General features: G+C 47.0%; 1 protein-coding gene across 10 annotated transcripts in view; it reads left to right on the top strand.

Moving 5' to 3' along the window:
• Nucleotides 1–15,695, top strand: part of ADD1 (adducin 1) — a 59,500-nt gene that overhangs the window by 24,206 nt on the left and 19,599 nt on the right. For 6 of the 10 annotated variants that reach the window (XM_015420657.1, XM_015420656.1, XM_015420653.1 and 3 more), the window contains exons 10-11: nucleotides 12,920–13,021; nucleotides 15,213–15,302. In XM_015420657.1, the coding sequence (XP_015276143.1) occupies nucleotides 12,920–13,021; nucleotides 15,213–15,302 (192 nt within the window). Of the gene's footprint in view, nucleotides 1–12,919; nucleotides 13,022–15,212; nucleotides 15,303–15,404; nucleotides 15,423–15,695 lie in introns of all 10 variants that reach the window. The other 4 variants (XM_015420654.1, XM_015420655.1, XM_015420652.1 and 1 more) reach the window with 1 other exon arrangement.

The raw sequence follows: 15,695 nt of genomic DNA, 5'->3' as shown, positions 1-15,695 counted from the left end.
AATTAACCATGCAGTGTCCTTTGGCTAGTTGAATAACTTTAAATCAGACAAGGTTTTCTGGAAATACAGTCTAGAAATAAACAACTGCTAATTAGCATTTTCAGCCAAAGCAGTGTGGTGTCTGAAAAAAAGGCACCCTGCCCCATGTCGCATTCAGTCTGGAAACCTGATCACAACCTGGAGTATTTGCTTTGAATGCAGTCAGTGGGTTTGAACAGGATGCTCTCAGAGTGTTAGTCTGCTTATGTGTGGACCACCAAAACAGACCCTGCGTTTCTAAAAGCTGTATTTCCTCCTGAGCTTTTCTCCCTCTTAATAACTTGACCTCTCTTGCTCCTCTTATGTCACCCTAAAGCCTCCCAATGCTCACAGCCTTCTGCATGAATTGTTGCATGTAAGTAGATGGCCATAAAATGACAATCTTTCCTGCAGTATCAGCTGGGTGTGGCATGACTAAAGTGCAGCTCGGGCAGTCATCAACACTATTTAGGAGACTTCTTAGTTATAAGAGTGCTGTTTTATAAAATTAAAACATCAGTGTGGTTAAAGGTTTTCAAATGCTATCATATGGATTGTGGTAGCTGTTTGGAACTGCTGCTCATCATAGCATATACTATTTCTAAAATTCATATTTTATGCATGAATACAGGCTTTTGTAATGGTTGATTGAAATATTGCTGATGGTATAATAACTTGGTGGTTTTACTGGAACCCTTGTAATGTAGTCAGAAATCTGGAAAATGTGTGTCTCTAGGAAAAAAAGGTTAAGGCATTGTTAGGAAAAGTTGGAAAATATTGTTCCTGAACTATTTTGGGAGGCAGGATCCGTGTTTGGTGTTACCAAGTATCTAAAATGCTTAACCATTAACAGTGAAAAACAGAATGGCTGTGATAATCAGGATTTCTGCAGAATTCAGGTTTAACGTGTAGCGATAAATATTCTGGCATTATTGAGGTTGAAGAACATTATTTTAAAAAATATTTTATTAACAATTCTGAGCACCAAACATGAGTCCCCCCATCTTGGCTTGGAGACTTCTAGCATTGGCTTATGGACACCTATAATATGTCCAGCAACCTTCACCTCCTTCAGCCTTTTAGTTGCCATGCATGGCCCTGATTTGCCACCCTACCCTCACTGTCAAGTTCTATTGTGCTCCTATCAATATTACCCTGAGTCATCCCTTTGGACTGACGCATCCCGAACCGAAGGCTCCCCAGCTCCTGTTAGCTTGTCTCCTGGGATTCCTTTAAAAGCTGCTCTGCCATAGCTCGCGGTGTACCTGTCCTGCCTGTAGTCCTTGTGATAGCTGTTTCAGGTGGGAACCTCCTATGTCTGTAAGTATGCCGACCTGTCCAACAGGAGGGATCTTTCAAACCTTCAGTGGACCCCAGAAGGGTGCCCCAGGAGTCCAAATACACCAGGGAACTTGACATACGTGAACATAAAGATGGAAGCCAGGACTGGCAAGCCAGGAATTACATGCCTAGGATATGACCCTGGAAAAGCACATGCGATCTTGCCCTGTGACTACCCCCCCCCCGCCAACATCTGCATGCTCCAGACAATGGACCTGTCTGCCTCAGAGTAACCTCTTTTCAGTCTCCACTGGTAATCCTATCAATCTGATCTCATCTTCCCTTCTCACATCTCCTTGACAATGACAAGTCTTGACTTTTACTCCTTTCCCCCACCCCAGGACCAGGTGGTTCATCAAGCAGTATTGTTTTCTTTTGATTAGTTCAAATGGACAATCACATAAACTTTTACTACCAGAGATGCAATCAGGAACCAAACCTGAACTTCTGCTGCATGTAGAAGGAACCTCCAGATCTTTGACGTGGTCTCTATGCATCACACCTATGGGTTAGGCTTCTGCGCCAACTCCAATTTGGGAAACTTCTATCCAGTTCAAAAGGATCCAGAGCCCCGCCTCCGAGCATGCGCAGGGACTCCACCACACATACCCAGAGGGCAGGACCCCGGTATCCCACCAGTTCTCTTCTGATCGCCGCACTGATCACTCTATCTGCTTTGGTCCAGGATCTTTCTCGTTAGGGACAGTGTTTTCTGTTTCTAGTACTTTCTGCCTTTTCTGCTCACTTTTATTGGTTTTCTTTCGCTCTAAAAAAAAAAAAGAGGGCTAATTATTTTGCTTCTTACCGACTTCAGTCGGACCCCCCTTCAGTCGGCATAGCCTGTTTTCCTTTACTGCTTTGCCCCCCCCCTTCTATGGCAAAGCGGTGGGTTTTTTTAAAACACTGCTCCCAGTGCGGGTCCAAGCTAGCACTGCCCGACAACCACTCTTTGTGCTTGCTCTGCCTGGGTGAGGCGCATTGTACCGACACCTGTGTCCATTGTGTCAAGTTCTTGAATCAGACGAGGAAAAACAGAGCAGCCAGACTTCAAGCGGCCCTTCTGGAGTCAGGACTGCGACCAGGGGCAATGACTTCTACACCGACTGAGGTAACAATGAAGTCGGCATTGGAGGATCAACCTCAATCGACACCGACGGATTGGCTTCGATCTACACTGAAGGATCGGCCCCGATCATCTGCTGCATTAGGCATCGCCTCCCCCACTGCTGGGACATCAACACTAAAACCACCCACACCGATTATGTCTTCAGTGTCTTCAATATTGACATCTAAGAAAAAGAAGGAGGCAAAGGGCCATACTAAGGTGAAACACAAATACCTTAAACCTAGCCCTAAATCCACTCCAATGAGTGCAGCGTCAACGGCTACTATGCAGGCTGCTACTGCCCTGCCCCACTCGGTTTCACCGGATCTGTCGACGGTGCCCAAGGTACACCCTACCATGCGGCTGGATTTGCCGAACTATCAAATGGTTTCCCCAGCACACAGACCAATACCGGAAGACCTTCCTCCTTCGGAATTGGAGGTCAAAGAGATCCGCTTGCACCAAGTGGCATCCCATATGCGGAGCTCCAGGTCCTCGACCTCCGACCGTTCACGCTCCAGCTTGCCCATCAACACTGGTCATCGACATTGACGTAGATCCAGGTGCAGACAAGACCGTTCATCTTCTCACCACAGCAGCCCTTCTTCGAGATCTCGGGATCAATCCCCTCGTGACTGGCCACCTGCCACCTTTGCCATCCCCTGGTAGACCATGGTGGTACCGTGGGACCATAGGCAGCTGCAATACCTCTATAGCACACTGCCATTAGCCACAACGTTCTCATGGCTAAGCTGGCGGACTGGGATCAACTATCAAGCATCTCCCGCCATCCCTGTTCTCCTGTTCAGGATCGTACTACCCCGATACTGACACCATCTAAGACCCGTGAGAACCCATCGAAACCGACAGGCCCTCTCTCATGGAAGGAATCGAGGCTGACTTCACCGAGATCGTCAATGACACAATCATGGCTCATGCACCACTTCCAATGCAGGTTGACCCGCCACACATGTTGTCAGAAGAGGAAGAATTGTCCCATTCCACAGGGAGCTATTCAGATGAGGAAGACTCTGGAGCACTGGCCACCCCTTCGGGCCCCTCTCCCAGTCAACAAGTGTCTGAAGATCTTCCTATTTCGCCCTCGGAGGATCTCCATTCCTATGGCAATCTAGTTAAGAGGATGGCTCATTCATTGGGAATTGTGATCTCCCAGCCTCAGCCCCAGGTCACTGATGCCGTGTTCAACATTATCCAACTGGATACATCAACAGCGGTTGTACTCCCTATGACTCAGGTTTTACTTCAAGCAGTCAAGTCTCACTGGGACAAACATATGTCTACCCCGGTCTCCACCAGGAGGTTGGACCATATGTACAAGATACAGGAGGCAGGAGCGGAATTCCTTTGCTCCCATCCTAAACCTAATTTGATGGTAGCTACCCTGTCTAGTAAAAGTAAAAAGACGCACTCCACCCCTGCAGATAAGGAAAGCAAGAAGTTGGATGCGTTTGGAAGATTTTATTCGGCAGGCACCCTGGGTGTGAAAACATCCAACTATTTCACCTGCATGAGGCATTACCAATATTCACTATGGGAATAATTATCACCTCTCCTGGCGCAGCTCCCTACACAACAGCACGATGAGGCCAGGAAGTTACAGAAGAAGGGCATGCTACTGGCCAAGCAAGTGATTAATTCTGCAATGCACAGCCTAGATACCAGTTCTAAGGCGATGTCATTGGCCATAGCCCTCCGCCGTTATTCCTGGCTTTGCACCACATCCCTCCAGACTCCAGGGCTCTCATTGAGGATTTGCCATTCATTGGTCAAGGACTCTTCCACTTCACCACTGACTCTGTCCTCCAGGAGATGGACAAGAGTCTCAAAGCTTCTCAAAGCCTGGGAGTCTCTCCTTCATATCACTCCCAATGATCCAAAACGTGGGCTCAAACCAACAGGAGACCATACAATAGGCAATCCCCAGACGATTCTTGGAAGTCTAGACATTTGCAATCCTCTTCCAGATCTACTTACACCCAAAAGCCTAAGTTTCACCAGACCTTGCATCAAGGCAAGGGCAAAACAGCAAAGAACTCCAAACAGGGTCTTTGACTCTCCAGACAGCCACCAACCCTTGGTTCTGTTCTCCCATCCTTTCTCTTTGCTCTGGACTGCCCGCCTTGGTTCCTTCTACCCTGCGTAGAGCCACATAACATCAGATAGAATGGGTTCAGATACCCCCCACTCTCGTTTTCGTTCAGACAGCAACACCGCCGACCCTTCGGCAAGAAGTTCAACAACTGCTAGAAAAGGCCATAGAGGGAGTTCCCCCTGCACAGAAGGGATTGGGGTTCTACTCCCAGTACTTCACGGTTCCCAAGAAAGACGGGGATCTTCATCCCATTCTGGATCTGAGAGCCCTCAATGAATTTGTTGTATACTGCAAATTTCAGATGACGTCTCTCCAGAGCATACTCCCCCTTCTGGAGCCAGGGGTGTGGATGGCCACAATCGATCTACAAGATGCCTACTTCCAACTAGACATCTTCCCTCCCCACAGACAGTTCCTCCGCTTTGCCATTGGAGAGCACCATTATCAGTACACGGCTTTACTGTTCGGTCTTTCAACAGCACCCAGAGTGTTCACAAAGACAATGGTGGCGGAGGCAGCCCACCACCTCCTTCAAGGGGTAATGGTTTTCCCCTGCATAGACAATTGGCTCTTGGTAGCAGGGTCCGAGAGCCTCTTATTGACCTGTGTACAGCGGACTCTAGATCTTCTCAAGAGGTTGGGTCTTGTGTCAACCACAAAAAATCGTGCCCGATCCCGTCACAACGGGTGAACTTTATAGGGGCAACGATCGACGCTACAGTAGGCAAGGCATTTCTCCCTCTACAGCATGCCCACACTCTGGCATCTTTGGCCTCTCCAAGGCTATCGCCTGTGGTTTCCGCTCTGGAGGTGCAGAAACTACTAGGACTCATGGCAGCCACCACAAATGTATTTGATCTTTGCAGCGTGGGTTACAGTGGACCAAATTACCGCTATGACAGTTTCATGGTTGAACCACCATGCCCTGAAGGCCTACGTGAATGTGCCACCCTGACCCTGTTTGGGCAGCGAGTGTATTTTAGCTCGTCCGTGGAGCCAAATGGACCCCACGTGGTTCCAGGTGGCCCTGTGGGATCCAATGCCCCCTGGTGGCTCATTGGCTGAGCTTGTCGAGGACTGGCAAAACCAACTCTCAACAGCCATCAATGAGATCGCTCCCTGTCCTCTGCGCCCCTGCGCTAAACTCGCTCCATGGTATATACAGGAGTTGAGGCTGATGAAGCGGGAGCTTAGATGGCTAGAGAGACAGTGGCAGCGGGTTCAGGACGAAGCTACAAGAGCATCCTATAGGATGTTTATGAAAGCCTATGAGATGGCAATCAAAGCCCCAAAAAGAGAATACTTATGCGGTCATGCCAGGGTCCGACTTACCTGAGGGACCGCCTTTCCCCACATATACCCCCAAGAGCACTCCGGTCGGGGACACAACACCGCCTAGTGATTCCAGGCCCCCGGGAGGCAAAGCTTGCTGCGACCAGGGCCAGATCCTTTTCAGTGGTGGCCCCTACCTGGTGGAATGAGCTCCCGGAGGAGATCAGGGCCCTGCGGGACCTTATGCAGTTCTGCAGGGCCTGCAAGATGGAGATCTTCCGCCAGGCTTTCATATAGGGGCTGCCACTACCACCACCACCAATGGTGGGGACAACAATGGGGTTAGGGGCGGTCCCCAGAAGATCTGCCATAATCTTGCATGGCACTGATACCACTGGACTGGCCTTGGACCATCTACAGGACAATATCACCCCCAATGAAATTACTGATAGCATCATGAAATTATTCGGAGACCATTTTGTTTGCATGGAGCACTTTATTCTTGTTTTCATTGTTATTTAATGGTTTTATTGTAAAAGCCGCCCTGAGCCCGCTTGTGGGGAGGGCGGGGTAAAAATGTTAAAAATAAATAAAAATAAAAATAAATGATTGCGTCTGTGAGCTCACGTCCAGCCCAATTATTTAGAACAATTCAATTACTGCTCTGCCAGAGGGCAGACCACATGATAAGGAATTTGAGATTGGCTGTGAGGTTTTTGCAAGCTATTTCGCAGATAAAGTCTTGCCACTCCGCCATGACCTTCCCGCTACAGTTGAGACAGTAAAGGAACTCGAGGCTCCATGCACATCTTCTTGTCAAGTTCTGGATTATTTCAGTCCTCTCAGCCTAGAGGAGGTCAACAAATTACTCTTCATCTGTTCGCCCAACCACTTGCAGCCTTGATCCATGCGCGTCATGGCTAATTAAAGCTGGGTGTGACGGGCTACGAGGGGCACTAAGGGAGATCATCAAGAAGTCCCTCCCTGAAGGCTTGCTCCCTAGTGCACTAAAGGAGGTGGTGGTCTGCCCTCTCCTAAAAAAGTCATCTTTGGATCTGGCCAAATTGGCTAATTAATGGCCAGTATCCAATTTGCCCAATCTGGGCAAATTAATTGAGAGGGCTGTGGCGATTCAGCTGCAGGGTTTTTTTGGATGACACCTCCGTGTTAGACCCCTTCCGGCCCGGTTTCCAACCAGGTCATGGGACAGAGACTGTCCTGGTCACCCTCACAGACGATCTCTGGAGGCATCTGGATCGCGGCGGTTCGGCAGGGTTGTTGTTGTTAGACCTGTCGGCACTGCTTGACATGGTTGACCATCAACTACTGATCCATTGCCTTGCCGACACCGGGATTCAGGAGTTTGCCTTGCAGTGGCTCTCCTTGTTTCTCCAGGGCCAGGGACAAAGGGTGGCCATTAGGGAACAGCTATCCGGAAAGCACCTGCTGGTTTGTGGAGTACCCCAAGTGTCAGCCAACAACGAAGTACATGCATTCAGGAACGGTAATACTTTTATTGCAGAGCTATAGATGCAGTAACATAAGCACTGTTAAGAATGGCGGCGGCCCCATGGGCATAATAGGATATAGGGCACCCCCCAACAGCACTGGCCAATTAGGCACCCTCCCGCGCGCAGGATAAAGCTGGGAGACCTTTAGGTAGCTAAAGCTGAGAACCAACACTCTCCCACGGCACCTAGGAAAAACCCAGACAATACAACTCCCTCCTGCACATCTGTATAGATAAGCATTTCAGCGCAAAGCAGGAAAAGCACAGAAAGGAATGCAGTAGCAATTAACCAGACACAGACCAAACTCCCCAACCTTCATGGCAGCATAGCTGACACCAAGGAGCGGTGCTCTCCCCAATGTTATTTAACACCTACATGCGCCTCCTTGCCCAGATTGCTCAGAGTCATGGACTGGGTTGTCACCAATATGCGGATAACACCCAGCTCTACCTGTTGTTGGATGGCCAGTCAGACTGTAGTCCAGACGATATGGACCTGGCATTGAAAGCTGTGGCTGGTTGGCTTAGACTGAGTCGACTGAAATTGAATTTGATGAAGACGGAAGTCCTGTGCCTGAGTCGGAGCAGTCCAAGGTTAGGGATTCCACTCCTGACCTTCGATGGGGTGCCGTTGGTGCCAGTGACAGAGGTTAGGAGCTTGGGAGTGCTCCTGGATGCCTCCTTAACGATGGAGGCCCAGGTAGCAGCCACTGCAAAGTCAGCCTTCTACCATCTGTGGCTGATTAGGCAGTTGGTTCCCTTCCTTGAACACAATGATCTGGCAACAGTGATCCATGCAGTGGTCACCTCAAGAGTGGACTACTGTAATACTCTCTATATGGGGCCGCCCTTTTCCCAAATCCGAAAGCTGCAGCTGGTGCAGAATGCAGCGACCAGGCTGTTGTTGCGTCTCCCTGTGTGGGGGCGCATCCAGCCTGCGCTAAAAGCACTGCACTGGCTGCCAATAGCATACCAAGTTCGCTTCAAGGTGCTGGTTCTTACTTTTAAAGCCCTATGTGAGCGATCCTACCTCAATCGGTCTCCCTCGGATCTTTGAATTCATTCTGTCTCTCGCGGAGGTTGGACTCAGTCATTCTTCACTCAGAGTTCAGCTGGCTGCTATCTCAGTTTTCCACAGCAGAGTAGACAATACCTTGGTCTTTGCTCATCCAGACTCTGAAAGATTCCTGAACGGTTTACTACACCTATATCCTCCACTTAAACTGCCAGCCCAGCACTGGGATTTACCCACTGTATTACGCAAACTCACCGGCAAACCTTTTGAACTGATGGCCATGTGCGAACTGCATTTCTTGTCATGGAAAACTACTTTTTTGGTGGTGGTTACATCAGCTGGTAGAGTAAGTGATCTCCTAGCTTTTAGGCATGATAGTCCCTACCTATCATTCTTGGCAGATGGCATAGCCCTGACACCGGACATCACTTTCTTGCCTAAGAGTTCCACTTGCACAGACAAGTCTTCTTGCCCAATTTTTATCCAAACCCCACATCAGACGTCGAGGCCTGTGGCTTACTATGGATGTTAAGAGGGTGCGCTTATTCTCTTTGGACAGGACGCGTAGTTTTCGAAAAGACCCTCACGTTTTCCTGTCCTACGCCACACATTCCTTGGGCCAGAGGATCTCGACCCAGAAGCTGTCCAAGTGGATTGTTGAAACCATAAAGCTCTTCTATCTCTTAGATAAGAGGCCGCTACCTGTTAAGCCCGGGGCCCACTCTACTCGTGCGATATCGACCTCCATGGCTTTTCTCAAGGGGGTGCCCCTCCAAGATATCTGCCAAGCAGCTTCGTGGGCCACCCCGAATATGTTCATCAGACATTACGCTGTGGATGTGCGTGCACAACATCGTTCTTTATTGGGCTGATCGATTCTGCAGTCTGTAGTTTCCTGAGATGCTGCCAGCACCCTCCTCCAGGTAGGCCTGAGCTTGCTAATCTCCCATAGGTGTGATACACACAGACCACAATGAAGGTAAACAGGTTGCCTGCCTGTAATTGATGATCTTCGAGTGGTCTTCTATGCATTCACATCACCCGCCCTCCTTCCCCACTGCTGTCAGCCCCTTGGTTTTTTTTTCTCCTTTGGAGTTGGCAGCGGTCAGAAGGAACTGGTGGGATTCCGGGGCCCCGCCCTCTGGGCATGCGTGGTGGAGTCCCTGTGCATGCTCGGAGGCGGGGCTCCAGATCCTTTTGAGCTTGATAGAGGTTTCCTAAATCGGAGTCAGCACAAGCGCCTAACCCATAGGTGTGAATGCATAGATGACCACTCGAAGATCATCAGTTACAGGCAGGCAACCTGTTTTTCCTGTTGTCCAGACCTGGGAACTCATCACCATGTTCCCAAAGTGACATTATTGTACCACTGATAAATCCCACCAAGATATATCTAGTCTTTTGTCCCTTACCTGGGAACCCTTAGACACTCCCAGCCCAGCCATCTAGCACCTGGCTGATCTAGTCAAAGCTATTGTGAAGCCCCATTGGTTACACCCCTCCTGATGTCGAACCCCCTGGGACCTCTCATTGGTCCAGGTAATCTTCATCTGGGCCAAGCCGCTCAAGACCTCCCATTGGTCTCCATTGTTTCCCCATGCCCATAGACACCAAAGCACATGGTCTTGACCGTGTGATGTAGCTGAGCACGCACAAAGCCAACCCCTGAGCATAACTCAGGTCCTCCATGGTCTCGCTGGTCAGGTCCACGCATCTTCTCTCTTCAACCCCTGGATTTCTTCACCTCTTCGGGATAGGTATATTATTACCCTGATTTGCCCAACCCCCTCTGTTTGTCTGATAACTTATTTCTTCTTGTATGCTTGTGATCTCTGAATTGCGTGTAAATACCCAATTTATTAATTTTCCCTAATAAAACCCATTTGTTTTACAATTTGGACTGATCATTGACTCTACCAGGGGTCTTAAAGGGACTATCTCCATAAAAACTGATAGCAGATTCATGCTATACCCCAGCCACTTGCTAGTTCTGCCTTTGTGGCTAATTTCCCAATTAAAGCAAAGGCAAGACATTTATTTAATAAAGCTGTCTTGGGGTGACACCTCCCAGAAGCCTTTCAGGGCAGTGGCCTTGCTTAGTTTCGTGGGACATGGTGGAGATGCCTTGTGGGAGAACAGTACCCAGAAAAGCCACAGGTGGCTCTCTACCACTGAGTGGGTGTCACTGATATAGAGAATGGAATAGTTTGGACCTGTGCCTTTAAGAAATATTCTAGGCATCTGGTGTATTTGTATTGTGATAACTTGCTCACAACAAATTGAACAGAATTGCCATCTTTTCTAAAGTAATGCCGACCCACCATTTTGGTAGATATTCTGTTTTGTTTCTGTACTGCTGCTGTGAGCTTCCCTAAGTGAGCTTATCCATCTAGGCGAGGCACCTGAAGAAGAAGAAGAAGAATGTGCTGTTGAGTCTCATCCAGCTCATGGTGGTGACCCCGTCCGTGAGGGCAGGCAAGAGATGAACAAGAGGTGGTTTGCTATTCCCTTCCTCTGCATAGCAATCCAGGTCTTCCTTGGTCGTCTCCCATCCAAGTACTGACCAGGGCCGACGCTGCTTAGCTCCCAAGCTCTGGTAAGACCAGGCTGCGCTGGGCCGCTTGGGCACCTGAGCGTCCCTGAGCATTCAACATTAATGAAAGTTGGGCTCAACACACGGAAGTGACTTGAAAAACATCACCTAGTTTAGAGTGTAAATAGGAAATATGGCACTTCATCTTTCTCGTGGCCATTGTGTTTTTCTAATATTTAAAGGTTAAGTATTATGAACAGAACTTGGCAAAGCCCCAAATGGATCCATTAGGAAAAAGCGAACCACTGTTACTACAGAACGCTCCTAGCATGTTGGATGTTCTCCAGATATCTGTCTGTAACCATTCTAAGTAATAGCGGTTCCAAGTATGTAAAATCATACTGTTCAGACTTTTAGTTCCAGTCTTCCTCTGCGTAACATTTTTTTACCCTCAAGGGAAGGTAAAAAATTTCCCTCAATTTTGATTGCTATCTTTTCCCTTTCAGAACTTATTAAGGAGGGAGTGTAGTAGCTCTTGGGAAATATTGAATCATTGGAACGTCCATGAAGAAAGCACAGGAAGGAGTCATTGTCTGATTGTGTAGAGATTTTGTTTTCCTTTTTGGTGTAGATTAACTAGCATTCTTTACTTGATAACTGTCAAGCCCTGAAGCCGCTTTTTTTGTTCTAGGCAATGGCACTGCCCTGAAAATGTTTACAGGGTTTTGTTTGGTTGCTTGAACACTATTTGAAAGTATCATAGAATGAAAGTAGTGCTTAAAAACATCATTGTGTTTTTAATATTTTGCTAGAGCAACCTGTAGCGGTCATGCAGTTTTCCTGGTTTGTATATTTAATTTTTAATGCCTTTAGTTTTTAGAAAGTTTCAGTTATGCTAAGGTTTTTAACGTTGTTGTTAAATATCTTTAATAAAAACCTGGAGTTATTTTTACGTGAAAAGATAAAAACCAGTGAGTATCCATAGCTCCATGTTCATTCCTTTTTTTTAACTTCATACTTGCAAAACATTTTAAAATTGTGTTGCTTTTGAAGAGTTCTATTTCTGGCTATCTTTTTTGTCTCAAAATTATTCAGGGCGGGGGTTAGCATCTGTGCAAAACAGGTTTGTTTCAGTGTCCAGTGCATTTTCTGTGCAGTACCAATTAGGACGTAATGAATGAAGCCGAGCATTTCCCTAAATTATTGTAAAAGACAAATGCTTGTACTTGTGGCACAAAGCCCCCATCCTGATAGACAAAATGCACTGGCCATATCAAACAGCCTCCTGCGAACAAGTCATGAAGTGCTTTGTGTCTGGGGTCTTTTTTTGTTGTTGTTGTCGTAATCTTTTAAGCTGTAAGCTTTTATATAAAATATTTTGACATCACCAAACTCTTCCCTTAGGCAGAACCATCTGTTTGCCTGTGCAGAAACAATTCTGAAAACAGAACATTCTGAATTTTGTTTTGAATTCAAAACTTTGGTGATGCTTTTTTTCCACCTATGAAATCATTCACCTGATCTGGTTGCTGATATCATATTGCTTCTCACATTCCTGTCATCTTGTGCTTTCTGTTGACTTTGGTGTGTGTTTGAGTTTCAGGGAAGTGAATCAATGATGGGAGACATAAAAGGCAGTTTTAGAATCTTTGCAGTCACACTGACGTCTCTCCATCTGATTTAGGTTAAACCTGTGCACTTCCGGAGAGTGCTTTAAATCTGCGTCTGCTGATTATTCAGGCTGCCTGTGCCACAAGTGCTTTTCTCAGTTCTCTGCTCACTCATTTTTATAGTTTAATATTTCCTAATTGGTTCTGAGTATACTAAAATGCAGTGTATGAGAGCCATTTCACTGTAGGGGAGAGGTTGTGCTTTTACAAATACTGGATTGTAGTCATTGATTCAGTTCTCAGTTGTATAAATGCATGGTTTAATGTGCTCTCAAGTTGCCTCTGTGGGTGTTCTAGCCATTTTAGTGATTTTAATGTATGTAATTGTTCTTGATATTGCAGTGGACTAAAGAGGATGGACACAGAACTGCCTCCTCTGCTGTCCCAAATTTATTTGTTCCATTGAACACTAATCCAAAGGAGGTCCAAGAAATGAGGAACAAGGTTTGTACTGACATATCTGAATGATTTTGATAGTTTTTTTAATAGTATAAAATATGCATATGTTGAGGGATGCTGGGGGATTTTTTTAATATTGAGAAATGTTAAATTTCCCTTGGTTGGTATCATAAGAACATAAGAACATAAGAGATGCCAATGTTGGATCAGGCCAAAGGCCCATCCAGTCCAACACTCTGTGTCACACAGTGGCCAGAAATACCAGTGCCATCAGGAGGTCCAGCAGTGGGGCCAGGACATTAGAAGCCCTCCCACTGTTGACCCCCCCCCCCAAGCACCAAGATGACAGAGCATCACTTGCCCCAGAGCCCCTATCTATACCTTGTGGCTAATAGTATCATTCAGGTATACTACAGAGAGTGGTGTAATTGCTTGGTGGAAAAGGTGACGGTCAGGGGGAACAGGGAGAAAGTCAAGAACATACATTTATCAGTGCCTCCCTGTCAGGACAAGTGCTCCTTCTGGGTGGGAGGTCCAGCAGTGGGGGGTCCAGCAGTGGGGCCAGGACATTAGAAGCCCTCCCACTGTTTACCCCCCCCCCCCAAGCACCAAGATGACAGAGCATCACTTGCCCCAGAGCCCCTATCTATACCTTGTGGCTAATAGTATCATTCAGGTATACTACAGAGAGTGGTGTAATTGCTTGGTGGAAAAGGTGACGGTCAGGGGGAACAGGGAGAAAGTCAAGAACATACATTTATCAGTGCCTCCCTGTCAGGACAAGTGCTCCTTCTGGGTGGGGTTTGCCTTTTCAGCTTCGCCTAGTAACCTGCAAGGCTTATCTTCTCCCTCTAGAATCACACAGTCCCTCTTGACATTGCCTAAAGGTGTCAGATATGCTGCTGAGGTAGCAACTTTAAAGAAACAAAACATAGCAGAGATCAATCATTCCTCACCTCTTCCCCCCCGCCCCCTATTTATATCCTCAAAGTTTCTCAGCCCTTTCTTTTATAATAGCTTGTCTCCCCACAGTTCATGGATCATTTCCTCCTTAAGAACATAAGAACATAAGAGACGCCAATGTTGGATCAGGCCAAAGGCCCATCCAGTCCAACACTCTGTGTCACACAGTGGCCAGAAATAACAGTGATAACTGTAGTTATGAAATTTGAGACCCTGATACTGCCTTCCTCTTTGAATTGCTGTCTGTATACACTCTTCTGAGGGTTTTCTTGATGCAGTCTGCTTAAAGCTCTAGTTACAACAGTTGTCGGTTATGCTTGTCTATGCCCAATCAAAAGAGAAGCATTTGAAAGCGTGTTTGCATTTCAATGAAAAGTTTTCTTGAGATATGAAAAGTGTGAAAATGGAGCTTCTATAATGGAGCATCTAGCATTCCCTGAAATATTGTTTTAAAGCGGGATTATAATTGGATGCTGTGGAAAGGGCACGAGAATCTTTTCCCAGGTGCTGAGCAGTTAGATGAGGCCTGATTAATCCCAGGGCTCTAGTCGGGGGGGAGCTCTCAGGTACGGAGCTCCGGAAGAGAACCTCTAGGGGGCGGGGCGGTCACGTGGTGAAGCCCCGCCCCCTTCTTTACCCCGCCCTCTGCTTCGATCCTCATTCCGTTTGGGAATGAGGATGAAGCAGGAGGGTAAGTAGCCGGGCCTTCTGACACACTTCCGGTGATGTCAGGGGGTGTGGCCTTCTGTCACTTCTGGTGATGTCAGGGGGCGTGGCATATGCAAATAAGTTATGCTAATGAGTTATGCTAATGAGCTCCGGCAGCTATTTTTCTACAACAAGACCCCTGATTAATCCTATCTGTAATGTCCTGTAATGACATCAGTGCAGGTCTCCCATGTTCACAGCTGTGATGATCTGTCCCTCTGCTTTTAAGAGGAGTTCCCTTCTGTCCTGCCTTTGCTCTGCAACGGCAAATGCCTTAAAGTGACACCTTCCTACCAAACGTGTGGCAAAGATGAGACCTGCAACTTTGCAGTCCCAGATCCGGAGTTTAGTGCAGGATTCTTGACTGCCTGGGAGCGTAATCAAATTCAGTAAAGGGTAGCTGATGGAACTGATTCTTTATGTACCTGAACCAACTCCGCTGAGTATAAAATGGAGGGAGTCCCATTCTGTGGCTCATATGTAGATTAGACACATGTAGATTAGACACATGAACCTGTTTCTTTCTGCTATTTGTAATAAACTTCATGCTAGTTGTCTTTTACAGATCCGGGAGCAAAACTTGCAAGACATTAAAACTGCTGGTCCCCAGTCACAGCTTCTTTCTGGGGTTGTTGTGGACAGAAACTTTGTACAGGTGAGGACAAAGAACTACTTAAAATACCAGCTTAGAGTTAATTTGAGGTATCTTCCTGCTGTCACCTAATGCATCACTATGAAATTATTCTTTAATTGACAGAGAGTAACTGTTTATAAGGTAAGTGGTAGAGGTAACATTTTGCTGTCTTTGCAACCTTGCTTAGGGTCAGAACTGTAGCAGAAGCATGAGTCAGCCACCATTGCAGTGCATGAGACGCCCAGGCTGCTTTTCAGTAGGCTAGAAACCCCCTTCTGAACTAGTCAGGCTTTATGTCTCTGATTGGATTCGAAAATCAGAGTGAAAATCCATTATTGTTAACTGAATAGTCTTATCACAAATAAAATCTTCGTTACAAATGATAGATTCATGAGAATCATGAATTTGAAGGTG

Source organism: Gekko japonicus, unplaced genomic scaffold (genome assembly GCF_001447785.1).
Source record: "Gekko japonicus isolate JY-2015 unplaced genomic scaffold, Gekko_japonicus_V1.1 scaffold1162, whole genome shotgun sequence".
In the NCBI taxonomy this organism is placed as follows: Eukaryota; Metazoa; Chordata; class Lepidosauria; order Squamata; family Gekkonidae; genus Gekko; species Gekko japonicus.
This window is presented reverse-complemented; position numbering and strand designations above follow the sequence as displayed.